The sequence below is a fragment of the Gavialis gangeticus genome, unplaced genomic scaffold, assembly GCF_001723915.1.
Source record: "Gavialis gangeticus isolate Ggan-Ray unplaced genomic scaffold, GavGan_comp1, whole genome shotgun sequence".
Classification (NCBI taxonomy): Eukaryota; Metazoa; Chordata; order Crocodylia; family Gavialidae; genus Gavialis; species Gavialis gangeticus.
Window position 1 is genome coordinate 9893253 of NW_017729008.1, and position 20119 is coordinate 9913371.

Sequence of the window (20119 nt, forward strand, 5' to 3'; positions counted from 1 at the left end):
TTCAAAAGAGAAGGCTGAGGGGGGATCTTGTGGCCTGTTATAAACTGGTTAGGGGGGATCAGCAGGCGCTGGGGGAGTCCCTGTTCCCCCGAGCGCCGCAAGGAGTGACCAGGAACAACGGTCACAAGCTGGCGGAGGGAAGGTTTAAGTTGGACATCAGGAGGCGCTACTTCACGGTCAGGGCGGCTAGGGTCTGGAACCAGCTTCCAAGTGAGGCGGTGCAGGCTCCCACCCTGGGGGTTTTTAAGAGGAGGTTGGATGACCACCTTACTGGGGTCATTTGACCCCAGTACTCTTTCCTGCTGTGGCAGGGGGTTGGACTAGATGATCTGCTCAGGTCCCTTTGGACCCTAGAAACTATGAAACTATAAGTTTTCCTTCTCAGTTAAGGAAACTGCAGTACTTCTGTTTCAGATGTAACACATACTGGCCATGTATGTACCATGAGAGGCTGACTGTGTGGTAGACCAATACTACCAAACAGTAGCGTCGCGTGGCAAAAACTGCAATACAGTGTTAGTGCGCAGTAGTATTAGGCTACTGCGCAGTAGCATCATAAAAGTGTTTGTCGGCACTACTGTGGAGTAACTCAGGTTACTGTGCAGTCATTTAGTACTGGTGTAATACCAGTACTTGTATTGAGTACTTGTTTATACAAGTACTAAATGACTGCAAAGTAACGACTGCACAGTCAGCATCTCGGTAGACTGTTTAGCAATTGTTCCCTGGCTTGCTGCTTCATTGTGATGAAACTGCACCTGAGAAATGAAACAAGCATAGGCTTGATCATGGCCAATGAATTCAACCACTATAAAATATCTAATTATGCCATTCCAAATTACAGTAGAAGCACTAAGAGGAATAAATCTGGAGTGGCTAAAAATATAAAGCTATTTTCTTTCAAAAAAGAAGATAATCTTTTTCATTGGAATTTTTTTAACTACTTCTGTCTCGGTTATTGAAACAGATGAGCCAGTAAAAATAATTCCAACTGAATCTATACAGAAAAAAAATGTGCTATCCCTTTAGGCCAGGGCCAGTGTACAGCAGGGAGAAGCAACAGCAGTGCAGACACAGCTGGAAGCTGAATGGCCCCAACACAGTTCTTCTGTCTGCACCTGTATCAGGGCTGTGCTGCTTCCAGCTGTCCCTGTGCTGCAGCTGGGAGGTGGTTGGGGGGCTGGCAGAAATGGCTGTCCACCCCCAACCCAGGTTTCTGATGTGCTGCCAGCCATGTCAGGCTGGAGTTGGGTTGTTCTGACCCACAGCTTAAAAGTTCCCAACCACTGCTGTAGGATATCAACTGTTTTTACAAGAAAAGAATGTATGCTTGTGTGGTTCAAGGACTATCGTGAGGTCAGAATTCTATTTCTAGCTCAATCAGGTTTCCTGTAAAAGTTTATTTTTCTTTTAAAGTAGGGATGATTTATAACAACTATGTTAAAATATGGAACTCTACTCATACTTTACAGAAACATTATTCTGTATCTACTAAACCCCATTTGAGGGGTCTACTAGAATACCTCTTTGTATTGTGTTCCCTGCCAGACATGCATACTCCCCAATTGAATCCACTAACTCAAACTTCTACCATTGCAGTATGAAACTGTGGTTGAATAGACTTCATAGATTCATAGACATTAGGGCTGGAAGGGACCTCGGAAGATCAAGTCCAGCCCTCTGCCCCAGGGGCAGGAAGTCAGCTGGGGTCAAAGGATCCCAGCAAGATAAATGTCTAAATGTCTCTTAAAGGAGTCCAGAGAAGGTGATTGCATCACCTCTGGAGGCAGTCTGTTCCAGGCCTTGGGGGCTCAGATGGTAAAGAAGTTCTTCCTTATGTCCAGCCTGAAGTGGTCTTGGAGGAGTTTGTGACTGTTTGACCTAGTCGTCCCTTGCGGTGCTCTGGTGAACAGGCGTTCCTCCAGATCCTGATGTACACCCCTTATAGGGAGCCACCAAGTATATAAGGGTTATACATCAGGATTTGGGGGAACACCTGTTCACCAGAGCACCCCAAGGGACAAGGTCAAATGGTTAGAAACTCTTCCAAGAGGACTTAAATTTATTTTATAGTGAGATAGATATATTGGAAAGATTCCTGAAGTGCAACACACAACTTTACAACATTTTCTTACCATTTTATCCTATGGCAGATGAGCATTTCAGTTGTCTGCTACTTACGATGTTTTCTAGAATTCTAATAATACCTTATATCCAGAGAGATATCTAATATAACTCACCTACAGATAGCATTCAGTTTCTGTGTACACGGCTACTCAAGAAAAGTCATTTTTCTTTTTTGGATCACCACCTTAGTTTTATCTTGTTTGAAGCTCTGGTGCCACTAACTTTCATTTTATCTAGTGGAAACGCATTATGAATAATACAAAACATAATGAAAGTAGTATGAATCACATGCTTTTCTCCATAAGGAACTTGTCTAATCTGCTTACTGTAACGTTACAAAAATCTTTTATACCCATTGCCTTTATTTTTGTATAACTTCTTACAGATATTTATATTTTTATAAGGAATTTCACACTGTTAATTATGAAAAATGCCTATTTTATATATAGAATTGCTTACCACTGTATTTCTTGGTTTCTTCATGACAGAGTCTAGGCCAAAGCAATTGCTTGTATATATTAATCCATATGGTGGAAAACGGCAAGGGAAGAGGATCTATGAACAAAAAGTGGCTCCACTCTTTAATCTAGCTTCTATCTCAACTGATGTTGTTAGTGAGTAACCAATGTTGTTCTTCAATCTCTTATTACTTTTTTCAGCATAAATGTATCTTTTTTTTAAGAACACAGTTTTATCAATGAATAAATCTGTGAAATTAAATAAAAATGATTGTTAGCTAGTGCATCTGTATTACTGAAGTTCACAAATTGTGGATGACAAAAATTACATTCTTACTACGTTTAGTAAATTGTGATAGTTCTGAGCAGTAAAAGGTCTTTATTTTATGAAACATCCTATTCTTTTCTCTTTGGCTAGGGACAGACATTCCAAAAGCCCAAGCCTGAATTGATTCAATCTTTGCAGGATAATCTAACCTGCAGAGAGTGAACTGGTTTGCAAGTGGATAGATGTTCAACACATCCCTGCAGTAGCTCAGGCCAGAAGCCTGGGGACACTAGACCAGCCCTTACCTTCCAGTGGGGGAGCTGAGCTGAGGGGGGTGTAGTCAGGCTCTGGCAGGCCCAAATTAGACTGAGGAGTTTAAACCCCCCCCCACCTCGGCCTGCAGAGTTTGGAGGGTGGAGCATGGGCAACTGGTGCCTCCTGAGTCGGGGGGGCACTTGCCCCCCCGCAGACGGTCAGCTGCCAACCTGCAAATGGCAGCAGTTCACTGCTGGTACTTCTGGGTGAACGCAACTGACCGCGGGGGGACCGCTTCTCCTGGCACCCCCATTCCCCCGCTGGCGCTCTCGGGGGGACACCAGCACTCTTGCCCGCCCCCCCCCGCCCAGGAACACTGGCTGTCAGGGGGTGCAGCAGCGCTCTCAGGGGGTGCATGTGCACCCCTGTGCACCCACTACACCTTTCCACTGGGGTGGGGGAAGAGGGATCCTTTGCTGGTGTGGAGGGAGGAAGAGGAGGAAAGAGCTCTGCCCATCCCAGCAGCTCCCTGACAGCTGGGAGCAATCCCCACAGCGCTGCCTGACCACAGATGGAAACTCTTCCCCCTCCTCTCTCACCACCCTGGGGTGTGGAGGGGGGCTCTATTCAGTGATTGGTGGGGCTTTTCCCCCTTCTCCTCCCTCCTCCTCCTTCTCTTCCTCTTCCTCAGCCCCCCCCCGTGGGGCAGGGAAGGGGGTTCTGCTCCATGCTGGGGGGGTACTCTTTCCCCATCCTCCTCCTCCTCCCCCCACTCCTGTTGCCAAGGGACGGGGCAGGGGGGAGCTCTGTGCTGGCAGCCCCTCCCTGGCTCTGGCACTGGCATTGGCACTGGCACTATGCAGCCAGGGTGCAGAGAGTTGCTGTAACAGCTGTAGCCGCATGGGGTGAAGAGGAGGGGAAGAGTCCCCCTTCAGGGCCTGGCGGCCTTGCATAAAGCCCCTCCCCCCTCCCAGCCCTGGGAGGTGGGGGGCAGGAGGAGGAGTAGTCCACCCTCCAGAGTCCCCCTTCCCCACCCTGGGGGGAGCAGGAAGAGGAAGAAGAGTTCCACCCCTCAGTACAGAACAGAGCCCCCTCTCCCTACCCTGTGGAACAACCGCCCCGGCATGGTGCTTTAAGGTGAAGAGAGCAGGGAAAGGGGTGAATTCCTCCCTTTGTCCCTTCTGGTCCCTTCTGCCCTGCAGCCAGGGTCTGCCAGCCCTAGGGGCCAGTGCTGCAGCCCCCTCCCCTCTGCTTCCCAGCTGACAGGCAGATCCTGGCTGCAGTGGGGGAGGAAAGGAAGTAGGGAAGAATTAATCCCCTCCCTGCCCACTTTGCCTTAACAGGGCCATGCTACCTCGTGTCTCACCACATCCTGTCCCTGCACTGGCTAGAGAGCAGAGGGGCAGAGCCAGTTCTGCTCTGAAGCAAAGTGGAGCCCTGCCCAGAGAGCATGCTGGGATGATGGGGGAGTCTGATTTAATTTAAACCAGCAAGAGGTCTGGGACAGACATTGCATAAACCAGTTTGAGCCAAATTGGTTAAGTCTGATAACTATATTCAACTAGGTTTATCTCAAATTGGTTTATGTGCACTGAATGCCTGTTCTGTTACAGGTTTAAACCAGTTTCTGATCACTTAAACTGGTTTATGTGTAATGTCTGTCCCTAGCCTTTGTGTGTAAAGCAATTTAAATCACACCCTTTGTTTATCCTGATGATATAGTTACTAACATACTGGTTCACAATGCAAGCTTTTTTATTGATAGTTAAATAAACACTTACAAAAATTAGGTTTAATAATTTCCTTATGTAGTACATGCATTTCTCAATTCTTTCCTTGCTTTAAAATCCTTTGAAGTGAATTACTTTGGTAAGCAGAGACTTTGCAGTAGTCCTGTTTTGGTTGGCCGCTATGTTCATTTCATTATTTTAAGTTTGTGGAATTTAACTTAATATGAAGTCTTGAGTGAATAAATATTTTTTTTATCTTTCTCTGTAGTAACTGAACATGCTAACCATGCTAAAGATAACTTATTTGAAGTTAATATATACAAATATGATGGGTAAGTGATTTTATTTATATTAGTATTTTTTTCCCAAAACATGTAATATAAGGTTTAATAACATTTTTTCCCCTCTAGAATTCAAGTAATCCGCTCACCACTTTTGATATTTAACGACATAATTGGAAAAGCAGAGTTTGTGAATTGGTTGTAAACTTAGATTGAGAGAGTTTGTGAGTTTAGATTTCAAAAGCAATAATTAAAGTGCTAATTTAGTGTCTAACATTAATTTATTTATTTTTAAACTTGCCTGAACTTCATACGCTCAATCAATTTTACATATATTTGTTCATCCAACAATTGGACTTACTACTTGCCTCCTAATCTCCCCTAAACAAACGTTCTTAAACACTGGAGGCTTGGATACTTAAGTATTTTGCATCAAGAGTTTTCAGTTGACTTGGGTTACTGTTTAATATTTCATATCTGTATATTTCATTTTAAAAGCCAAATATTGAAAAAGTTGAGAAACTATTAAATTTATTTACCTAAAACCATGACAACTTTGAATTGAAAACTACACCCAGTAATTTTGATTCTATACAAGGAAAATGAGAAATTTGTTATAATGTTCTGTGTGTGGAATCTAATTATTGGAGGGTTGTCTTATATTTGTGCTCCCCTTCACCCCCTCCCGCTGTGGGAGACTAGCAATGGGGAAAGCATAGGCAACACATGGGGGGGGCACAGTGGAGCATGTGCCTGCCCTGAGATTGGCCACTGCCAGCTTCTCCGGGCAGTTGCCACCTCCCATTGCCAACGTGGCTGAGGGTGGTCCCCACTGACAGTGCAGGTGGCGACTGAGGGCAGTTCCTGCTCGCCGCCCTGGTGCCCCCCAGTTGCAGGAGGCACCAGTCATTCATGGTGGGAAAGCAGTGTTGGAGGGGGTAGGCAAGCAGCCTGACTCCTTTGTTTCCCCCTGTTTGATTCCTGACCTCCGCTGTCACCAGCTGTGGACCCACCACAGATGCTGTTGACTCAATGGCTCCTGACTCCAGATAGCAGCAGCTAGAGTTAGAGCCAAGGCAGCCATCTGCCTCAGGTGGGGCAGTAGCACATATGCATGCTTTTTTAGTGACAATGCTCAGTAGATTATTTTACTGCTCATTAGCATAATGTCATGGTTTTTTACATGATAGTTTAACACACAGCAAAATAGTCTACCATGCACTGAAGCGCACATGTAGATGTGCCCACAGTGTGTTAATTATAATATATAGTAGGAAATGCCAGTGTTGCAATACTTTGGAAATGGATCTCTGGGTAGGAAACCTTTTCGAAGCAGAGAATATAAAGTTGGATGTGTGATATACATTGAATGAGGAAATGAGGTGATTACGAATTGTGGCAGTAGGGAATTGCTTTCATCCTTAACTGTTCATCTCTAGACTTACACTTCTGTCTCAAGTGGGAAAATTTTACCAAGAGTAGTAATATTGGCAGGATTCTTTTTTGAGACTTCCTTAACTTTTCATATCAAACTAAAAAGTAGTGTTTTAAACTGGTCAGATTGTGAGGTTTTTAAATATTTTGCAAAAGCCTTAATTAATCCAGGACACAGGGTCTCTAGAGGCTATCAAAACAGGCTTGTCTCCTATGAACTTAAGTAAACCTAGAAACGGTGAGAGAGACCTAAATCTGGGTACAGGGAATGGAAGGACTTTGTTATATTCTCAAATGTTTGGCATTTAAAATTCTGAATCTAGAAAAGCTGAGTGTTCCAGGTCATTTAGAGCACAAAGCCTAAATATTGTAGGCATTCTTGAAAATCTCCCCTAAAAAATAACTGCCATACGACACTACTTTGCTTGACCAGAATTCCACTTACTGCATCTCTTCATGCATAAGATTGAAGCTAGCTTTCAATTACTGTAGTTTAGCTACTTCAGCTCCAAAATATAGGCTTGAACTCACAGCTTCCTTTTTAGTAAGGTAGCTGTGGGTTCTAGTTTTTATGCCTGTGGAAAGGGAAGCTGTATTTAGCTTTTTATAGCTTTTTATAGCACACTATAAAATTCTTTCCTAATTCATGTCCAAAAATCCTTACTCCTAAGTTTTTCTCCATTGTGTTTACAGAAAGAGTAGTAGTGACTAAAAAGTAGCTCCTAAGGAGGCTTGGAATCAACCTCTAGGCAAGCCAACCCCAGGGTTTCCTACAGAGTCTTAATAAGAAAGGTTGTTTACAGACATGGGGGCAGGGGGACAGGGGAAGCAGCACTCTACTTTCAGCTTGGTGTGCCCTTTCACTGAGCACAGCACATGCCCGGAAGAGCATCACATCAGTTTGACCTGGTTCATCCAATATCTGTATAGATCTCATGCTTTACCAGGGCTTTTTGGCACTTTTATCTAACAGCTAATTGAATATAGGGTGCAGTGTGCAATCTATACAGATGTTGGGCAAGCTGGGTCAAACTGATGTGCTTCCTCTTCTAGTAAAGCACTGTATTTTTCCTCCCCTTCCTTCCCCCCACATCGTTGGCACCCAGAAAGTCTACAGAGGGATATCTGTCTCTATGATTGCTAAATAGCATTAAAACTTTCAAATGTGATACAGCACTAGATTTTAAGTGAAACTTATTTGTTATAGCTCAGAGCAAAGCTTGAACCATGTGCATGTAGGGGGATAGTGTTTTTTCCTCAGTGTCTTGCAGTAATTCAGTAAATACATAATATGTACCATATTTTCTTGCATATAACACACCCCAAAATAGAATATGTACCTTATTTTTTGAGAGGTAGAATGAAGAAAGTTTGTTTTCCAGAGTTATGGTTGCATAGAGCAGGGACAGAGCCCACTCTTCACCTGATTCACTCTCCTTTTCCTGAATAACTAAAGCTGAAGGCTGGTCTTCATGAGTGGATATATGATTTTGAAAAGAGTTTGTGCTAAAGAGGCTGTGAAATAGAAAGACCAGGAGTGGCGAGAAGATGGCAAAATTGCTCTAAGGAAGGTTAGCTTGGCTGGCAGAACATCAAGACCGTTAAAAAGGAGAGACAATAGACAACATCTGTAGATCGAGGAACAGTGAGCCATTAAGTCAATTAACTCCCTCAGCTACCTGAACAGTAATACCACAACTGGAGCACTGTGGAGCAGGAATCAGAGTGAAAACTAGATTTAAAGCAGTAAAACAGCATATATCCAATCCTGGTCTTGCCAAGTCATATTGTTCTCTCTGTCTGGGAAGCCCTCACTTAAGACTACATCTGTGGAGTGTCTTTGTTTTTCTTTCCTTAGGTAGTTTCCAATAAGAGCAGTTTTGAGAAGACTGGTAACTGAGTGTTTAGTATTTGTTTTGATCTCCTGTCTCCCAGATTTGGAAAAACAAGGCTTGCAGGTTGGAGGCAGGATACAGGGTGCTTGAAGCTTTCCCCATAATCTTCCAGGTACATGTTTGAGGATGGTTATCTAAATGAACTGTATGGAATTCCTGTTTGTTCTTTCCACTACCCTTATTCCAGAAGACCAGTATAGTCATATAATCCACCAGAGTAATACAGGAGTAGCTTTCTCTTCACTGACTGGATCACTGAGGATGTCCTCATCCATCATAATGCTGAAATGAACTATCAGTGCCTGTCAGCATACAATGAAGTTTTCTATCCATTACACAACATCCATTTGTTCCACCCACATACCCACTACATATGTAGCTGCTGTAGATCTTCATCTCTCTTCTTCACAACTTTCTCTTTTGGAAAACCCCTCTTCTCCTGTATTTGTCACATCTGTACTACTCAACAACATTCTCCTTGACCTGCTGAAATAGCTACAAAATGTACAATGCCATGAGATGCCAGTTCATGGAACATTTAAAAGTAGTAGCAACCCTAGTGAGGAAACTTCACTTAAAACTCATTTCTTTCTACATTGGCTTTCTGACCAATGTAGTCAATGTAGTTTGAGTCAAAATAATACTACTGAGATGAATTTCAGCTCTTAGATACTATAACTGGCCATGAGGATTAACCTTTTGGAAGAGAGAGAACATTTATGTAGTGCTGACTCTGTACCTGCTGTTGAAGAGCTGAGTAATTTTGACTTTGATTCTAAACCCATTCCTTCCATCCACCATGTCAGGGATCAGATTTTAAATCAAAACAGGAATTACTTAAGCATTTAACTGGCCATAGAATATATTTTAACGGAGTTTGTGACTAGCTATACTGTCTTCTAATGAGGCATAATTAAGCTCAGCTTTAAGAATTTATCTCTTGCTTTTTAAAAACAAGCTGTTTGACCTATATATACAGCAAGCATTGTTTTGATCTGTAGGACTGACCCCCTGTTTAGGAACAAAAGAGGTTTCTTATGGGATAAATGTTACTTGTCTATAGCATGACTCAGTTTCTCTGCTCTATTCCAAGAGTTGGATCAATTTGCCAATGAAGCAGTACAATGATAATGACAGAATTTAAAATGTATGAATTAACAAATAACATGAAATATAGCATAGCAGGACAATGGCCTGTGTATACCGAATGATAGAATGAATTTTATTCTGATCTGCCCTGTACAGTGCCTATTCTCAATTCATGTCTGTTTTGTACAGATTGCCAAACATGCAAAAGTGGCATTATGCCTATGAAATAAATTCAAAAGAAATTAAAAAACAAAATCAAGGCTCAGCCATAAGCAAGCATATGACTTTTTGCTTTGGAGGCCATTGTATGTAATATCTATATTAAATTATCGCTGTCAACCTAAGTGTTACCATTCTGTCTGCAGCTACATTTTAATTTACAAGATTTAAAAAAGGTAAGTTTAGAAAGAGAAGTTTATTTCTGGTTTGTTCATAAAGTACATTAGGCAATTCTGTGTACAGTCCTGTTTCAGTGTTTTGCTTGTATTGTTAGTTTCCACTGATGTTTGCCTGTGTTTTTGCACCACCAGGGGACAGAAATGCAATTTTAAAAAGAGGGGAATACAATTGAAAAGCTAGTTGAAAGAGACTGGGCCTGTTTGTTTCCTGAAAATGTAGCTTTTTGTTTTGTGTGTTTTAAATTGAGTATTTTGAGTTGACTATGTCCACATTTATGACTAATAAAGGCTAAGGAAAACAAAAGTGACTTTCTCTGACAAGTTTATATGTGCTCTAAGTAAAGCATTAAATGTGTTGTTTATTGATTGTTAGCATGCACTCTAATTTGTGTTTTCTGGCAGTATTGTTTGTGTTGGTGGGGACGGCATGTTCAGTGAAGTGATGCATGGTCTAATTGGAAGAATACAGAAGGATTCTGGCATAGATCAAAATAATCCCAAAACGCCGTTAGCCCAATGCAGTATAAGGATTGGCATAATCCCTGCTGGTAAGATTGCAAGAGGGTTAACTTTAAGTTTATTTTATTCCTTTATTAGCTTTTTGTAGCAAAGCCTACCTCTTAAACAGTATGAATAGTAATACTCTATGAAGATGCCCACAGAAGTTTAGTGTCACAGTATACCTAGTATAACACTACACTCTGTTTTTGCAAGTGGTTTTTATCAAGAGAAATCAACATTTAAGTATGCTGATGTTTTGCTACTAGAGGTGCTTTCTTGCTTTAATGTGCTGGCAAGCACCAAAACACCACCAAATGAGAGAGATACAAACCCATACTAACACATCAATCTATTTGGAAGCACCAGGGAATAAAGTCTGTTCTTTAGAAGCACATCTACTACATACTTTGTTCTGATGCGAAACTCCCTGTGACAAGGGTTGGCAATGTCTTCTAGTGACGAGGGAGGTGGGTGGCTTCAAGTCCAAGCCACTGCCACAACTTTCTACTAAGGTGATGTGCTCATGGAAAAAGGTCCCCCTCTCCTCACTAGAGTCTATGCTGCTTGGCCACAGCAGGGCACAGGCAGAGCTCCCCTCTGACAGAGCCCCAGGCAGTTGACTGCAGTGTGGTATAGGGAGAGCCCCCAGTTGCCAAATGTAGAAGACATGGCTAAAAAGCCATGGGTTGCTGACCCCCACCCCACAACATGTAGTGGAAAGGTAGTACTTTATTTGGAGTCGTCATTTGTAAACTCCTTGCAAACAGTGCACTCATGCAATACTCACACCTCCTTTCTTGCAATTTCTATCACAATCCAGACCATTGATGTATAAGTCTACAGGATCCAGACTCAAGTGCACTTTGACCTTGTTTTGTAGTTAAACACCCTCTGTTAACTCTCCTGTATGCCTTCAAAACACTAGTCAATACTAGTTCCCTATTGCAGTCACCTTCTTAGGCCTTTTTGCCAGTGACTGGTATCGATCAGAATTGTTCCCTTGGAGTTCAGTCCCTAAGTAACAAACTGGTTACACCAACAAACGTTATCTGAAAGGATTGCTTTCTGTGGTGCTTGAAAGTTAATGGCCCAGATAGCAAAAAAGTAAAGATCCCAAAGGGTCCCCTCAAAAGAGTGATCTGATACTTTAGCTTTAGTACAGGAGTCAGTATTAGTAATGAATGGGGATAGCATTAAAATGACAGGAGGTGGGAACAAATGTCCAGGTAAGGCACAAAACTGACTTGGACTGATCATTTATGAAACAGAATTAAAGAATGGTTATGAGACACAAATCACTTGGTGCCATTTAAAAGTAAAATCTCTGAAATTCTTATTTATTGTACATTGACAATACATTTCTCCTTGAATGAATGAATATATATGTATATATATATTTCTCCCCCTCCTTTCTTTTTTTGGTTAGGGAAACTTTCTACTGACTTGAATCAGGTATTTTTCTGTTTAAGTTTTCAGCTTTGAAAATGCTAATCTACCTAAACAAGGTATGGTTAACTGCCATTTAACACTACAGTTATGCCTCTTTCAAAAGTGGAGGAAGTAAGACTTTAGAAAGAAGTTGATTACCCCTTTACCTTCCTGATATAAATGGATTGATTTATCACCATTTGAAGTTAGCTGTATATTTTAGGTTAGTATCGGTAAAAATATCTTGACTTACATCAAACAGTACTTAATGTCTTGGATCACTTCCTTGTGCTATATCCTTTATAGTCTCTTTGTCATAGATGAGAGAGCTGTTGTTTTCTTTGTTGTCTGCTGTATAGTCCAAGTGATCTGCTGTATGAATATATATTACATACACTAGTCATGTATTACTTGTAAAGCTGTAATTCATGCGGATAATCACATAACATATATTTTCAGAGATTTTTAATTTTGTCTCTGGATAGTGATTCTGGAAAACATTTAATTAACATGTTTAAACCTAAGGGTTGTTTGTTTGTTTTTTTAATAACTTCTGAAGAATACCCTCAAATGAACATACTTTCTTGCATACATTTGGGAAAGTGTGTGTGTTGGGCTTTTTTTAAGTGTAAAGCTATTTCTTAGCTTCTCCTTTCCTCCCTACCCCCCATACAAAAGAAGGAAATAGATGCAGAGTATATATATCTCCCTGATGTTTTGACTAATCAATTTGATGTACAAATCTTTCACCTCTCATTTTGAGGCTCTCCTGCATGCTGAAAGCCAGATGCCAGATACATCCTATCAAACTTTGGGAAAGGTTGCTAGAATTCTCTACAGCCCTTGGTGAAGCCACTGACAGTGGTACTTTACCTGATTAGAGTTTCTGTAGCTCACCTACTAGGGAGCAGCTATGCACACAGCATTATCTTATGCTGTCATATTGAAACATGAACATAGCTGTTAACTTCTTTGAAAGAAGCAAGGATTTTTTAAAGTCTTTAATTGGAACAACTGTACGGTTGGGAAAGATGTTATATGCTCTCCCAAGCTTTCTGACATGAACATCTCTACCAATCATATGGTTGGTACAGTCAAAGATACCACCAAAAAGCCTTATTTTTCTCACATTTATGGACCAATATGGCTACAACACCACTAGGACTTCTCTGACATACAGACAATAATATTGACTTTCATACTGAACAGTTCTCCATTTGGTTACAGCACATTTTCTGCCTCTTTTTATGTATCTTAGGGGCAGCTATGGAGAGACTGTTAGCTGTTTTTGGATTTTCAAATACTTCATGTCCGGCATGACACAAGATTTAAGTTATGTGTTGCAAATGCTTCAAATGAGAATTAACATACTGAAGTAATGTATGTTCCATCCAGTTTGGGGACAGAATGAAAACAGTATTAAATCGTACCAAATTTTGTGCAGGCTTCCCAGTGGGCATATCTACATGCGTGCATTTACTGCACCATAACTAAAATGACTGCACAGTATGGGCGCACGTCTGCACGTGCACGCCTGTACTACGCAGTAAATATGGTGACTTACACTGACTTGAGCATACATTTGATAACTGCATCATGCAGGTATCAGGTTTACACCTGATTAGTTACTGCACAGTAATGCATGTGTAGACTCCTTACTGTGCAGTTACACTGTGTATGTGGACTGATTTGGGACTAACTTGAGTCCCAAGTCATTCCACACAGTGTTAATGCACTTTAACACCTGCACATGTAGACACTGGCCTATTCCCACTTCCTGCAGAGTCAATTTAAGCCAGCATAACTGGGCATGTCTACACGTGCATTTACTAATAATAGAAGTTGTCTCGGCGAATTCAGAATTAGCTTCAGTTGATGCTGAAATAATTTAGGACTAGAAAATATGAGTTGTAGAAGGAAACTATTTTAGCTGAAAATTTGTACTTAATTAACTCTGTTCTTATGGGAAGCTTTTCTCCCAAAAACTTACTTTGCATGTTTGTACCATTTTTGTATTTATTATACCTGTCCATTACATGGCTAGTAAAAGGATCTTAGACATCAAGTACTTTTAACCCACATGGCTTTTAAGGAAATTATTTTTTTAAACACCATTAAAAATCAAAACTGCTGTTTAAGATGTTAATCAGTAGTATATTATGAACAGTGAACAATTTTATATAATTAGTGAATAAGCATATGTTGACATCTGACCACTCGCTCATTTGTTTTCACAACTATCATATTTCTTTGATATGTCCTTTGGTTAAAAGATCACCAATTATACTTCATTATTTAAGGAATACATCAATATAAAAACTTTCGCATTTACTAGCATGAACAAAGCCTACTGTTTAGACTGCTGCCCTGGCTGCTGAATTTCCATATTAATTAACTGCAGTTATCCTACAAATCTGACCCCATGAATCAATATGTGCTTGTCTATCACAACACTCTAAGTCTAGTTCACTGTAAAATAGTAACAACTTGATAAAAGGTTTTTACTTTGATCCATTTTTACTCCTCTGCAGTCCATTTTGGACAATAAGATTACTTTCTCTTAAGTGTCATCCAGCAGACTGGAAGAAAAGCAAATGTGGTGATTTTTTTTCCCCTGAAGTAGAGCTGTATCCAGAGAGCAATAGTATTTTTCATAATTTTTAAGGCCAGATGGGAATCTCAGATTGTCTTGTCCAACTTTCTGTATATCATATGATATATGCCATTAAGTATCACCTACCAATTTCCATAATAAGTCTAAAAACTTTACACTAAAGTATTTCAGTCCTCAGGCTAAACTAATTGACTCAGGAAAAGAATAGGAGAGAGCAAAGTGCCACCACAGTCTATGGTACCTGCAATGACAGAAAGTTGCTCAGGGAAGACATGTTCATAAGATTTTTGTGGTAGGTGGGTGATCCTTGCCTATCCTTGAGAAAAATGTACTTCCAAAGAATCTGAGCGTGGGGACAAGACTCATCAGCCAGACATCTAGAAAAATGACTTGCTGTGTCACCTTAAAGCTTTAGTTCACATAGCTATCATCCTACCTTTTTGCTGTGACCAAGCTCAGATACTTAAAAGGAAGGCAAAAAAACAAACAAAACATCTAGTTATTTAAGCATTAGGTTTTTTTAAAAAAAAGGAAATAAAATAAATTCCTTCAGGATCCTGGCAGGTAACTGGCTAAGGTTGGATTTCTCTGACTTCAGCTTCTATCTTTTTGCTTTTTTTAGCAAGATTAAAGGTCTTGGGTATGGGAAAAACAATGTTAGGTACCTATATGCAGTAGCCAAGTGATCTCTTCTAGATAAGCTGCGTAAGTTGAGCTCTTTGGGTCTGGTAGTAAAGCTTGCTTTTAAGCCCCTGGATCATTATGTGATGTTCCTCTCAACTGTATTATTTCCATGCCCTGGAAATAAGGTCATCAGACCTGGCTGCTGTCTTTTTGTTGTAGTAATACTATTACTGTATACAGTAGCAAGATCCCTTTCTTGTTTCTAGTGTAATTCCTTCTTCCATACTTCTCTCTTTCTTTTTGCCACAGCATTGAACTGAGGTAGTTTATAACTGTTCTTTGCTGCAGGAGGCAGAACAAAGGCTTCCAATTATAGTAGAGATGATTTAGGTTAAGTATCAGAACTTCCTTACTATTAAAACAGTGTGGTAGTGGAATACAGGGCATGTTTACACATGCTTGGGGATTGAAGAGGGGGCATTTTCATTTGAGCAGCTCCAAGAGCTTTAGTTTAAGCGCCCCCGCTACCATTTGGAAGCATGGGGATGCTGATGCATGAAACGTGGAGACTGCTGGAGTGCACTAATTAGCATGCTCCAGCAGATTCAATTAACCAAGTCTGTTTTGACGTGCTGTAATTACAGTGCATCAGAGCAGCCTCCCTGCATGTCTACAGGGAAGTTGTGGGTCTCCTTCATTGGAGGCTTTCAAGCAAAAAGTGGACAAGCATTGGATAAAGATAATTTAGGAAGAGCCTTCATGAAGGGACTTGGGTCAGATGGTCCTTTATATCCCTTCCAACCCTACAACCCTGCAGGGATCCTTGCTTCTCCTAAGCTACTGCTTACCAAAACAGCTGGGTACAACCTACATTCTTGGTTCCACAATGAATTGCACCGCATTTGGCTGTATTAAAACACAGTTGGAAGGAATGTAATGTTTGAGCTAGGCCAGTCATATTACTCCTAATAGAAACATTTCCTCATACCTACTATCCTAGCAATATTCATCACTTGAAAACCAGTTAGCAGCAAAGATTTGATTATCTGGATTAAATAGTTTTGGACCAAGAGAAGATACCTAGGCAAACACCTTAAGAACAGCTTGGCTCTGTGGTTTCTTCTCATTAACTAGGTTTCTGAGATCTGTCAGTAAACCAGTTTAATCTAACACATGCCCTATTGATTTTTATTTTTAAATAAATGCCTTGAATTATGTGAAATTATGCTGTTGTCGTACAAACCTCAGTTTTCCAAGTTTTGTAGCTGACTTCTGCTAAATGTTCAACAGGGTATGGAACTTTCTTCCAGTCTTTGGTAGGGGAGATAACAGGGACTATGCCATACAGAGAATGACTTTTCTTGTTCAACAATGCCATACTTTTGAAGTGAAAGGAAGTGAAAATAAAACACAAGCACTAGATTGAAGTCAATACATTTCTCCACCTATTTCTTATCATGTAAAGTGGGCATGCAAGTTGAGCATTCTGTTCATAACTGGTATTTACAATCCAGGATGCTTATGGTATATCTGAAAGTAGGCAGGTGGACTAAATGGCATTCTTCAAATTGCTAGAATAAAGCTTGAAGGAACACCTCACATAGGTGTATTAGGTATAGTAACAATGGCCTTAAGTATTTTGACACCTAATTGTAGATGCTCAGTCCCCTGGGTGTTAATCCAGAGCCACCTGTTAGGCATGTAGGCTTCTTATGTAATGTCTGGTGTGGTAAGTGCCTCTGCACAGAATGGAATGTAAAAACTCCAGGATGCTAAGCAGGGAGCTGCCTAGAGCTGGCAGTAGGTCATGATGAGCACAGCGGCAGATCCTGAGTCCCTCCCTTTGTAACCTAGATATCCAGCTTGGGGCTGCATGGGAGGTACATCTGAACACTTTGGATCCACAGCTCTGAAAATGGCACTTGCAAGCTTTCTCTGCAAGAGCTGAGGATGGTAGAGTCTTAAAATATGACTGGATGAGGATATAGTGCTAATGGCACCTCCTTTTATAAGCTAGCCTAGTAATTAGAGCACTTGGTTAAGAAGTGGGAGACTCTGAAATTCAAACCCGTCTCTGAGAAGATTGCCTAATCAGCAGACTTTACACCAGTGATTCTTAACTGCAGTACAACAAGATCCTTTAAAGGGTGTCATGGGTGCTACACAATATTAGCACTCCTAGGTGTGCAAATACCAACACAACTCACAAAATAAATCCAGAAATTTCAAAGGGGAATCAAAAGTGTCAAAAATATTCTGACCTATTGTGCTTCTTGTGAGCTTTTTGCAACAGAAGAATTGCTCTTATTACTTTTCCATAGTCAAAAAACAAAAGCTAAGAGCTGGCATTATCCAGCAGGTGCCTTGAGTCCAAGAAGGTTCAAAACCACTTCTCTAGGCTGTTGTGGGTAGTTTCCAACTTTCCTGTGGACACCAAGAAGCCACGAGTTCAAAATTCATTGGGTTGGAAGGACAGTGACTAACCTGAGAGGTGGAAGTTCTCAGTTCTGGTGAGTTGGCCCAGTCCTGCAAGACTCCCAGATAAATTTCCTAACCAGTGGACTACAGAGTCATTCTCTCACTTGCTTTTTATCTCAGCAGATCTTGTATTCTTTGTTGGACAATGGCATTGCTTCAATAGGAAGGGATGGAACGTGCTGCTATCCAACCTAGTTAATAGATTAATGATTGGAGCATGCCCTTAGAAGATGTGGATTTTAATTCCTCAGAGCAGGAAGGAAACTGAATTTGAGTCTCCTATGTCTTGGGCAAGTGCTTTAGTCACTAGACCATTATATAAATGGACGCCACAACCATCTTGTCCTCTGGCTGCATTTTGAAAGAAAATTTTAGTTGCCCATGCATTTTGTGTGATTCCTTATCCTGAATAAATGCCTTAGAGAATGCCTACCACATCAAATCCATCAGGGGACCTTGAGCAGAGGAAAGGGTATTTCTTTGGGATTACAGTCAAGCTTGTACTTTAGTAGAGACAAAATGCTGTTGAGTCCTGTTAAAACTGAGATGCTATTATACAAGTAAAAAAACAGAACTTTCAGGTGGGAAGCAAATGATGTATTCATGAACTCAGGACTTCAGGGTTTGGTGGGAAGTAAGGTGGGGATTTTCAAAACTGCAGTTTTGGATTTAAGCACCTGAAGTGGGACTTTTTGGATTTCACTCTGTTCCTGGCAATTTCCTTCTCATTAATGGAGTTAATTAGTACATGAGAAGTACCAGTGCCTTCTGAATCACTGTTTTGTGCTAGATATTATCTAAAGCACTGTTTTGTTCTAGATAATTTGAGCATAAGATTATATTTTTATGCTCAAATTAAAAGCATAAAATCTATAGGCAGAAAATCAAAATACATATTTTTAATAATCTAATCTGGGGTGTTGATTCATAGTTATGGTTATAAATTAATCCTGCAATCCATTTGAAGCACTAGATGTAATATCCATTTCATTTAATGTATCTTTTCTATTATTTTACATTTGTATCTTTTAATTCTAAACATACTAGTGTGGATTTGTAAATAACCATATGTTACACACAAAGGTACCCTAAATTGCTGAAAATTTAAGGGATGCTGTTATGTTGCTTTTTTCAATTAGATCTTTGTTCGCTGTATTACAGCTCAACCCTTAGATGATTGAAATTGAAAAAAAATAAAATGTATACATTTTATATTACATTAATTGAAAGACTGAAAATAAACTAGAGTCATTTTCTGTCTTGCAGTTACTCTTCTATTCAGTTCTACTTGCATCTGTATATGTTAGTATGATACTAGAATTCCCCTCTTTTTCAAGCTCCTGTAGAGAGGAATGTGGAATATAAATAATTTTCTCTGATCTGTATAGAGCAACATTTTGTTCTCAACAGTTCTATTTTGGAATGTTAAATATATCTAAAACTGCTCTTCCAAGCAAAGATATTTTCCTAATAAATAAACCTGCATCTTTGCAATATTCCAGCATATCTGCTAAATTGGTACCACTGAGATTTTAGTGTTTCACTTTGTTGCAGACATTTTTACAATGCAGGTGTAGAGTTATTGACTAGTTAAACTGTCTGTATGGAAGTAATTTTACATTGTCATAACAGTTGGTGCAAAAGAAAAGGCATTTTTATTCAGAGAAAAGATTAATAAGACTAAAGGAATGCTCTAAACAGAACTGATTGATCATATGAGTACAAGTATAAGTAACCCAAGTGTGTTATCTTTATTGCACATTTTTTGTAAATACCTGTCCGCTTGCTCCTCAAACAAAAATAAGAAATTTAAGCAAAGCTGACTGCAATGAATAATAGTAGTTAATGTATTTGTGACTGACTAAACAATACCTCTGTGCATCCTTCAAGATTGCCTGCCAGAGTGAATGAGTCACCATTTTTCCCCATGTGTATCCATAGAGTAGGAAAGCCTTTAGTGCAATCTTGAAATTTTTTCTTTGAGGAAAAATCTGACTACACTTCCCCAGTTCCTGCTTTCAACATTGTATAAAATGCAAGTGCTTAGACTTTGTGCAGGGAGGGGTAAAGCTTATTGTCAGACAAAATTAGTGTTCCGATTTTAAGCATCATAATTAAATGTTCATATCCTACTGTTGTTTGGTTCTATTCTGTTTGTCCAGGGGTATCAAACTCATCTGGCCCTTCAGGCTGGATCCAGCATACCGAGCCAGTCTGGTGCAGGAGCTGCCTGCAGTGCAAGCCCCAACTATGTGCGGAATGTGAGACTGAAGGGGGCATGCACGCCACATGTAGCATATGGGGCCAGACTGGGACATATACCATGTGTGGCTCATGGGGTCAGGGCCAGAGCCAGCATATGCTTCATGTGGCTCTTAGAGCCGAGCCAAGACCCACTGGCAGCACAGTGGACTAGATTATAGGGCCCTGCTCTGACATCGTTGTATTTGTCCATGTTAAATAAGGGAATAAATTTAAGTGATAGGATATAGCATTTTTATCTGCACCATTAAAAGGACTATTTTTGTCATTATTAAAA

At 40.4% G+C, this 20119-nt stretch overlaps 1 protein-coding gene across 1 annotated transcript in view; it reads left to right on the top strand.

The window, feature by feature from the left end:
- Positions 1-20119, top strand: part of CERK (ceramide kinase) — a 56451-nt gene that overhangs the window by 10164 nt on the left and 26168 nt on the right. Inside the window, exons 4-6 of the mRNA XM_019509321.1 lie at positions 2616-2741; positions 5107-5170; positions 10338-10483. Of these exons, the coding sequence (XP_019364866.1) occupies positions 2616-2741; positions 5107-5170; positions 10338-10483 (336 nt within the window). The remainder of the gene's footprint in view (positions 1-2615; positions 2742-5106; positions 5171-10337; positions 10484-20119) is intronic.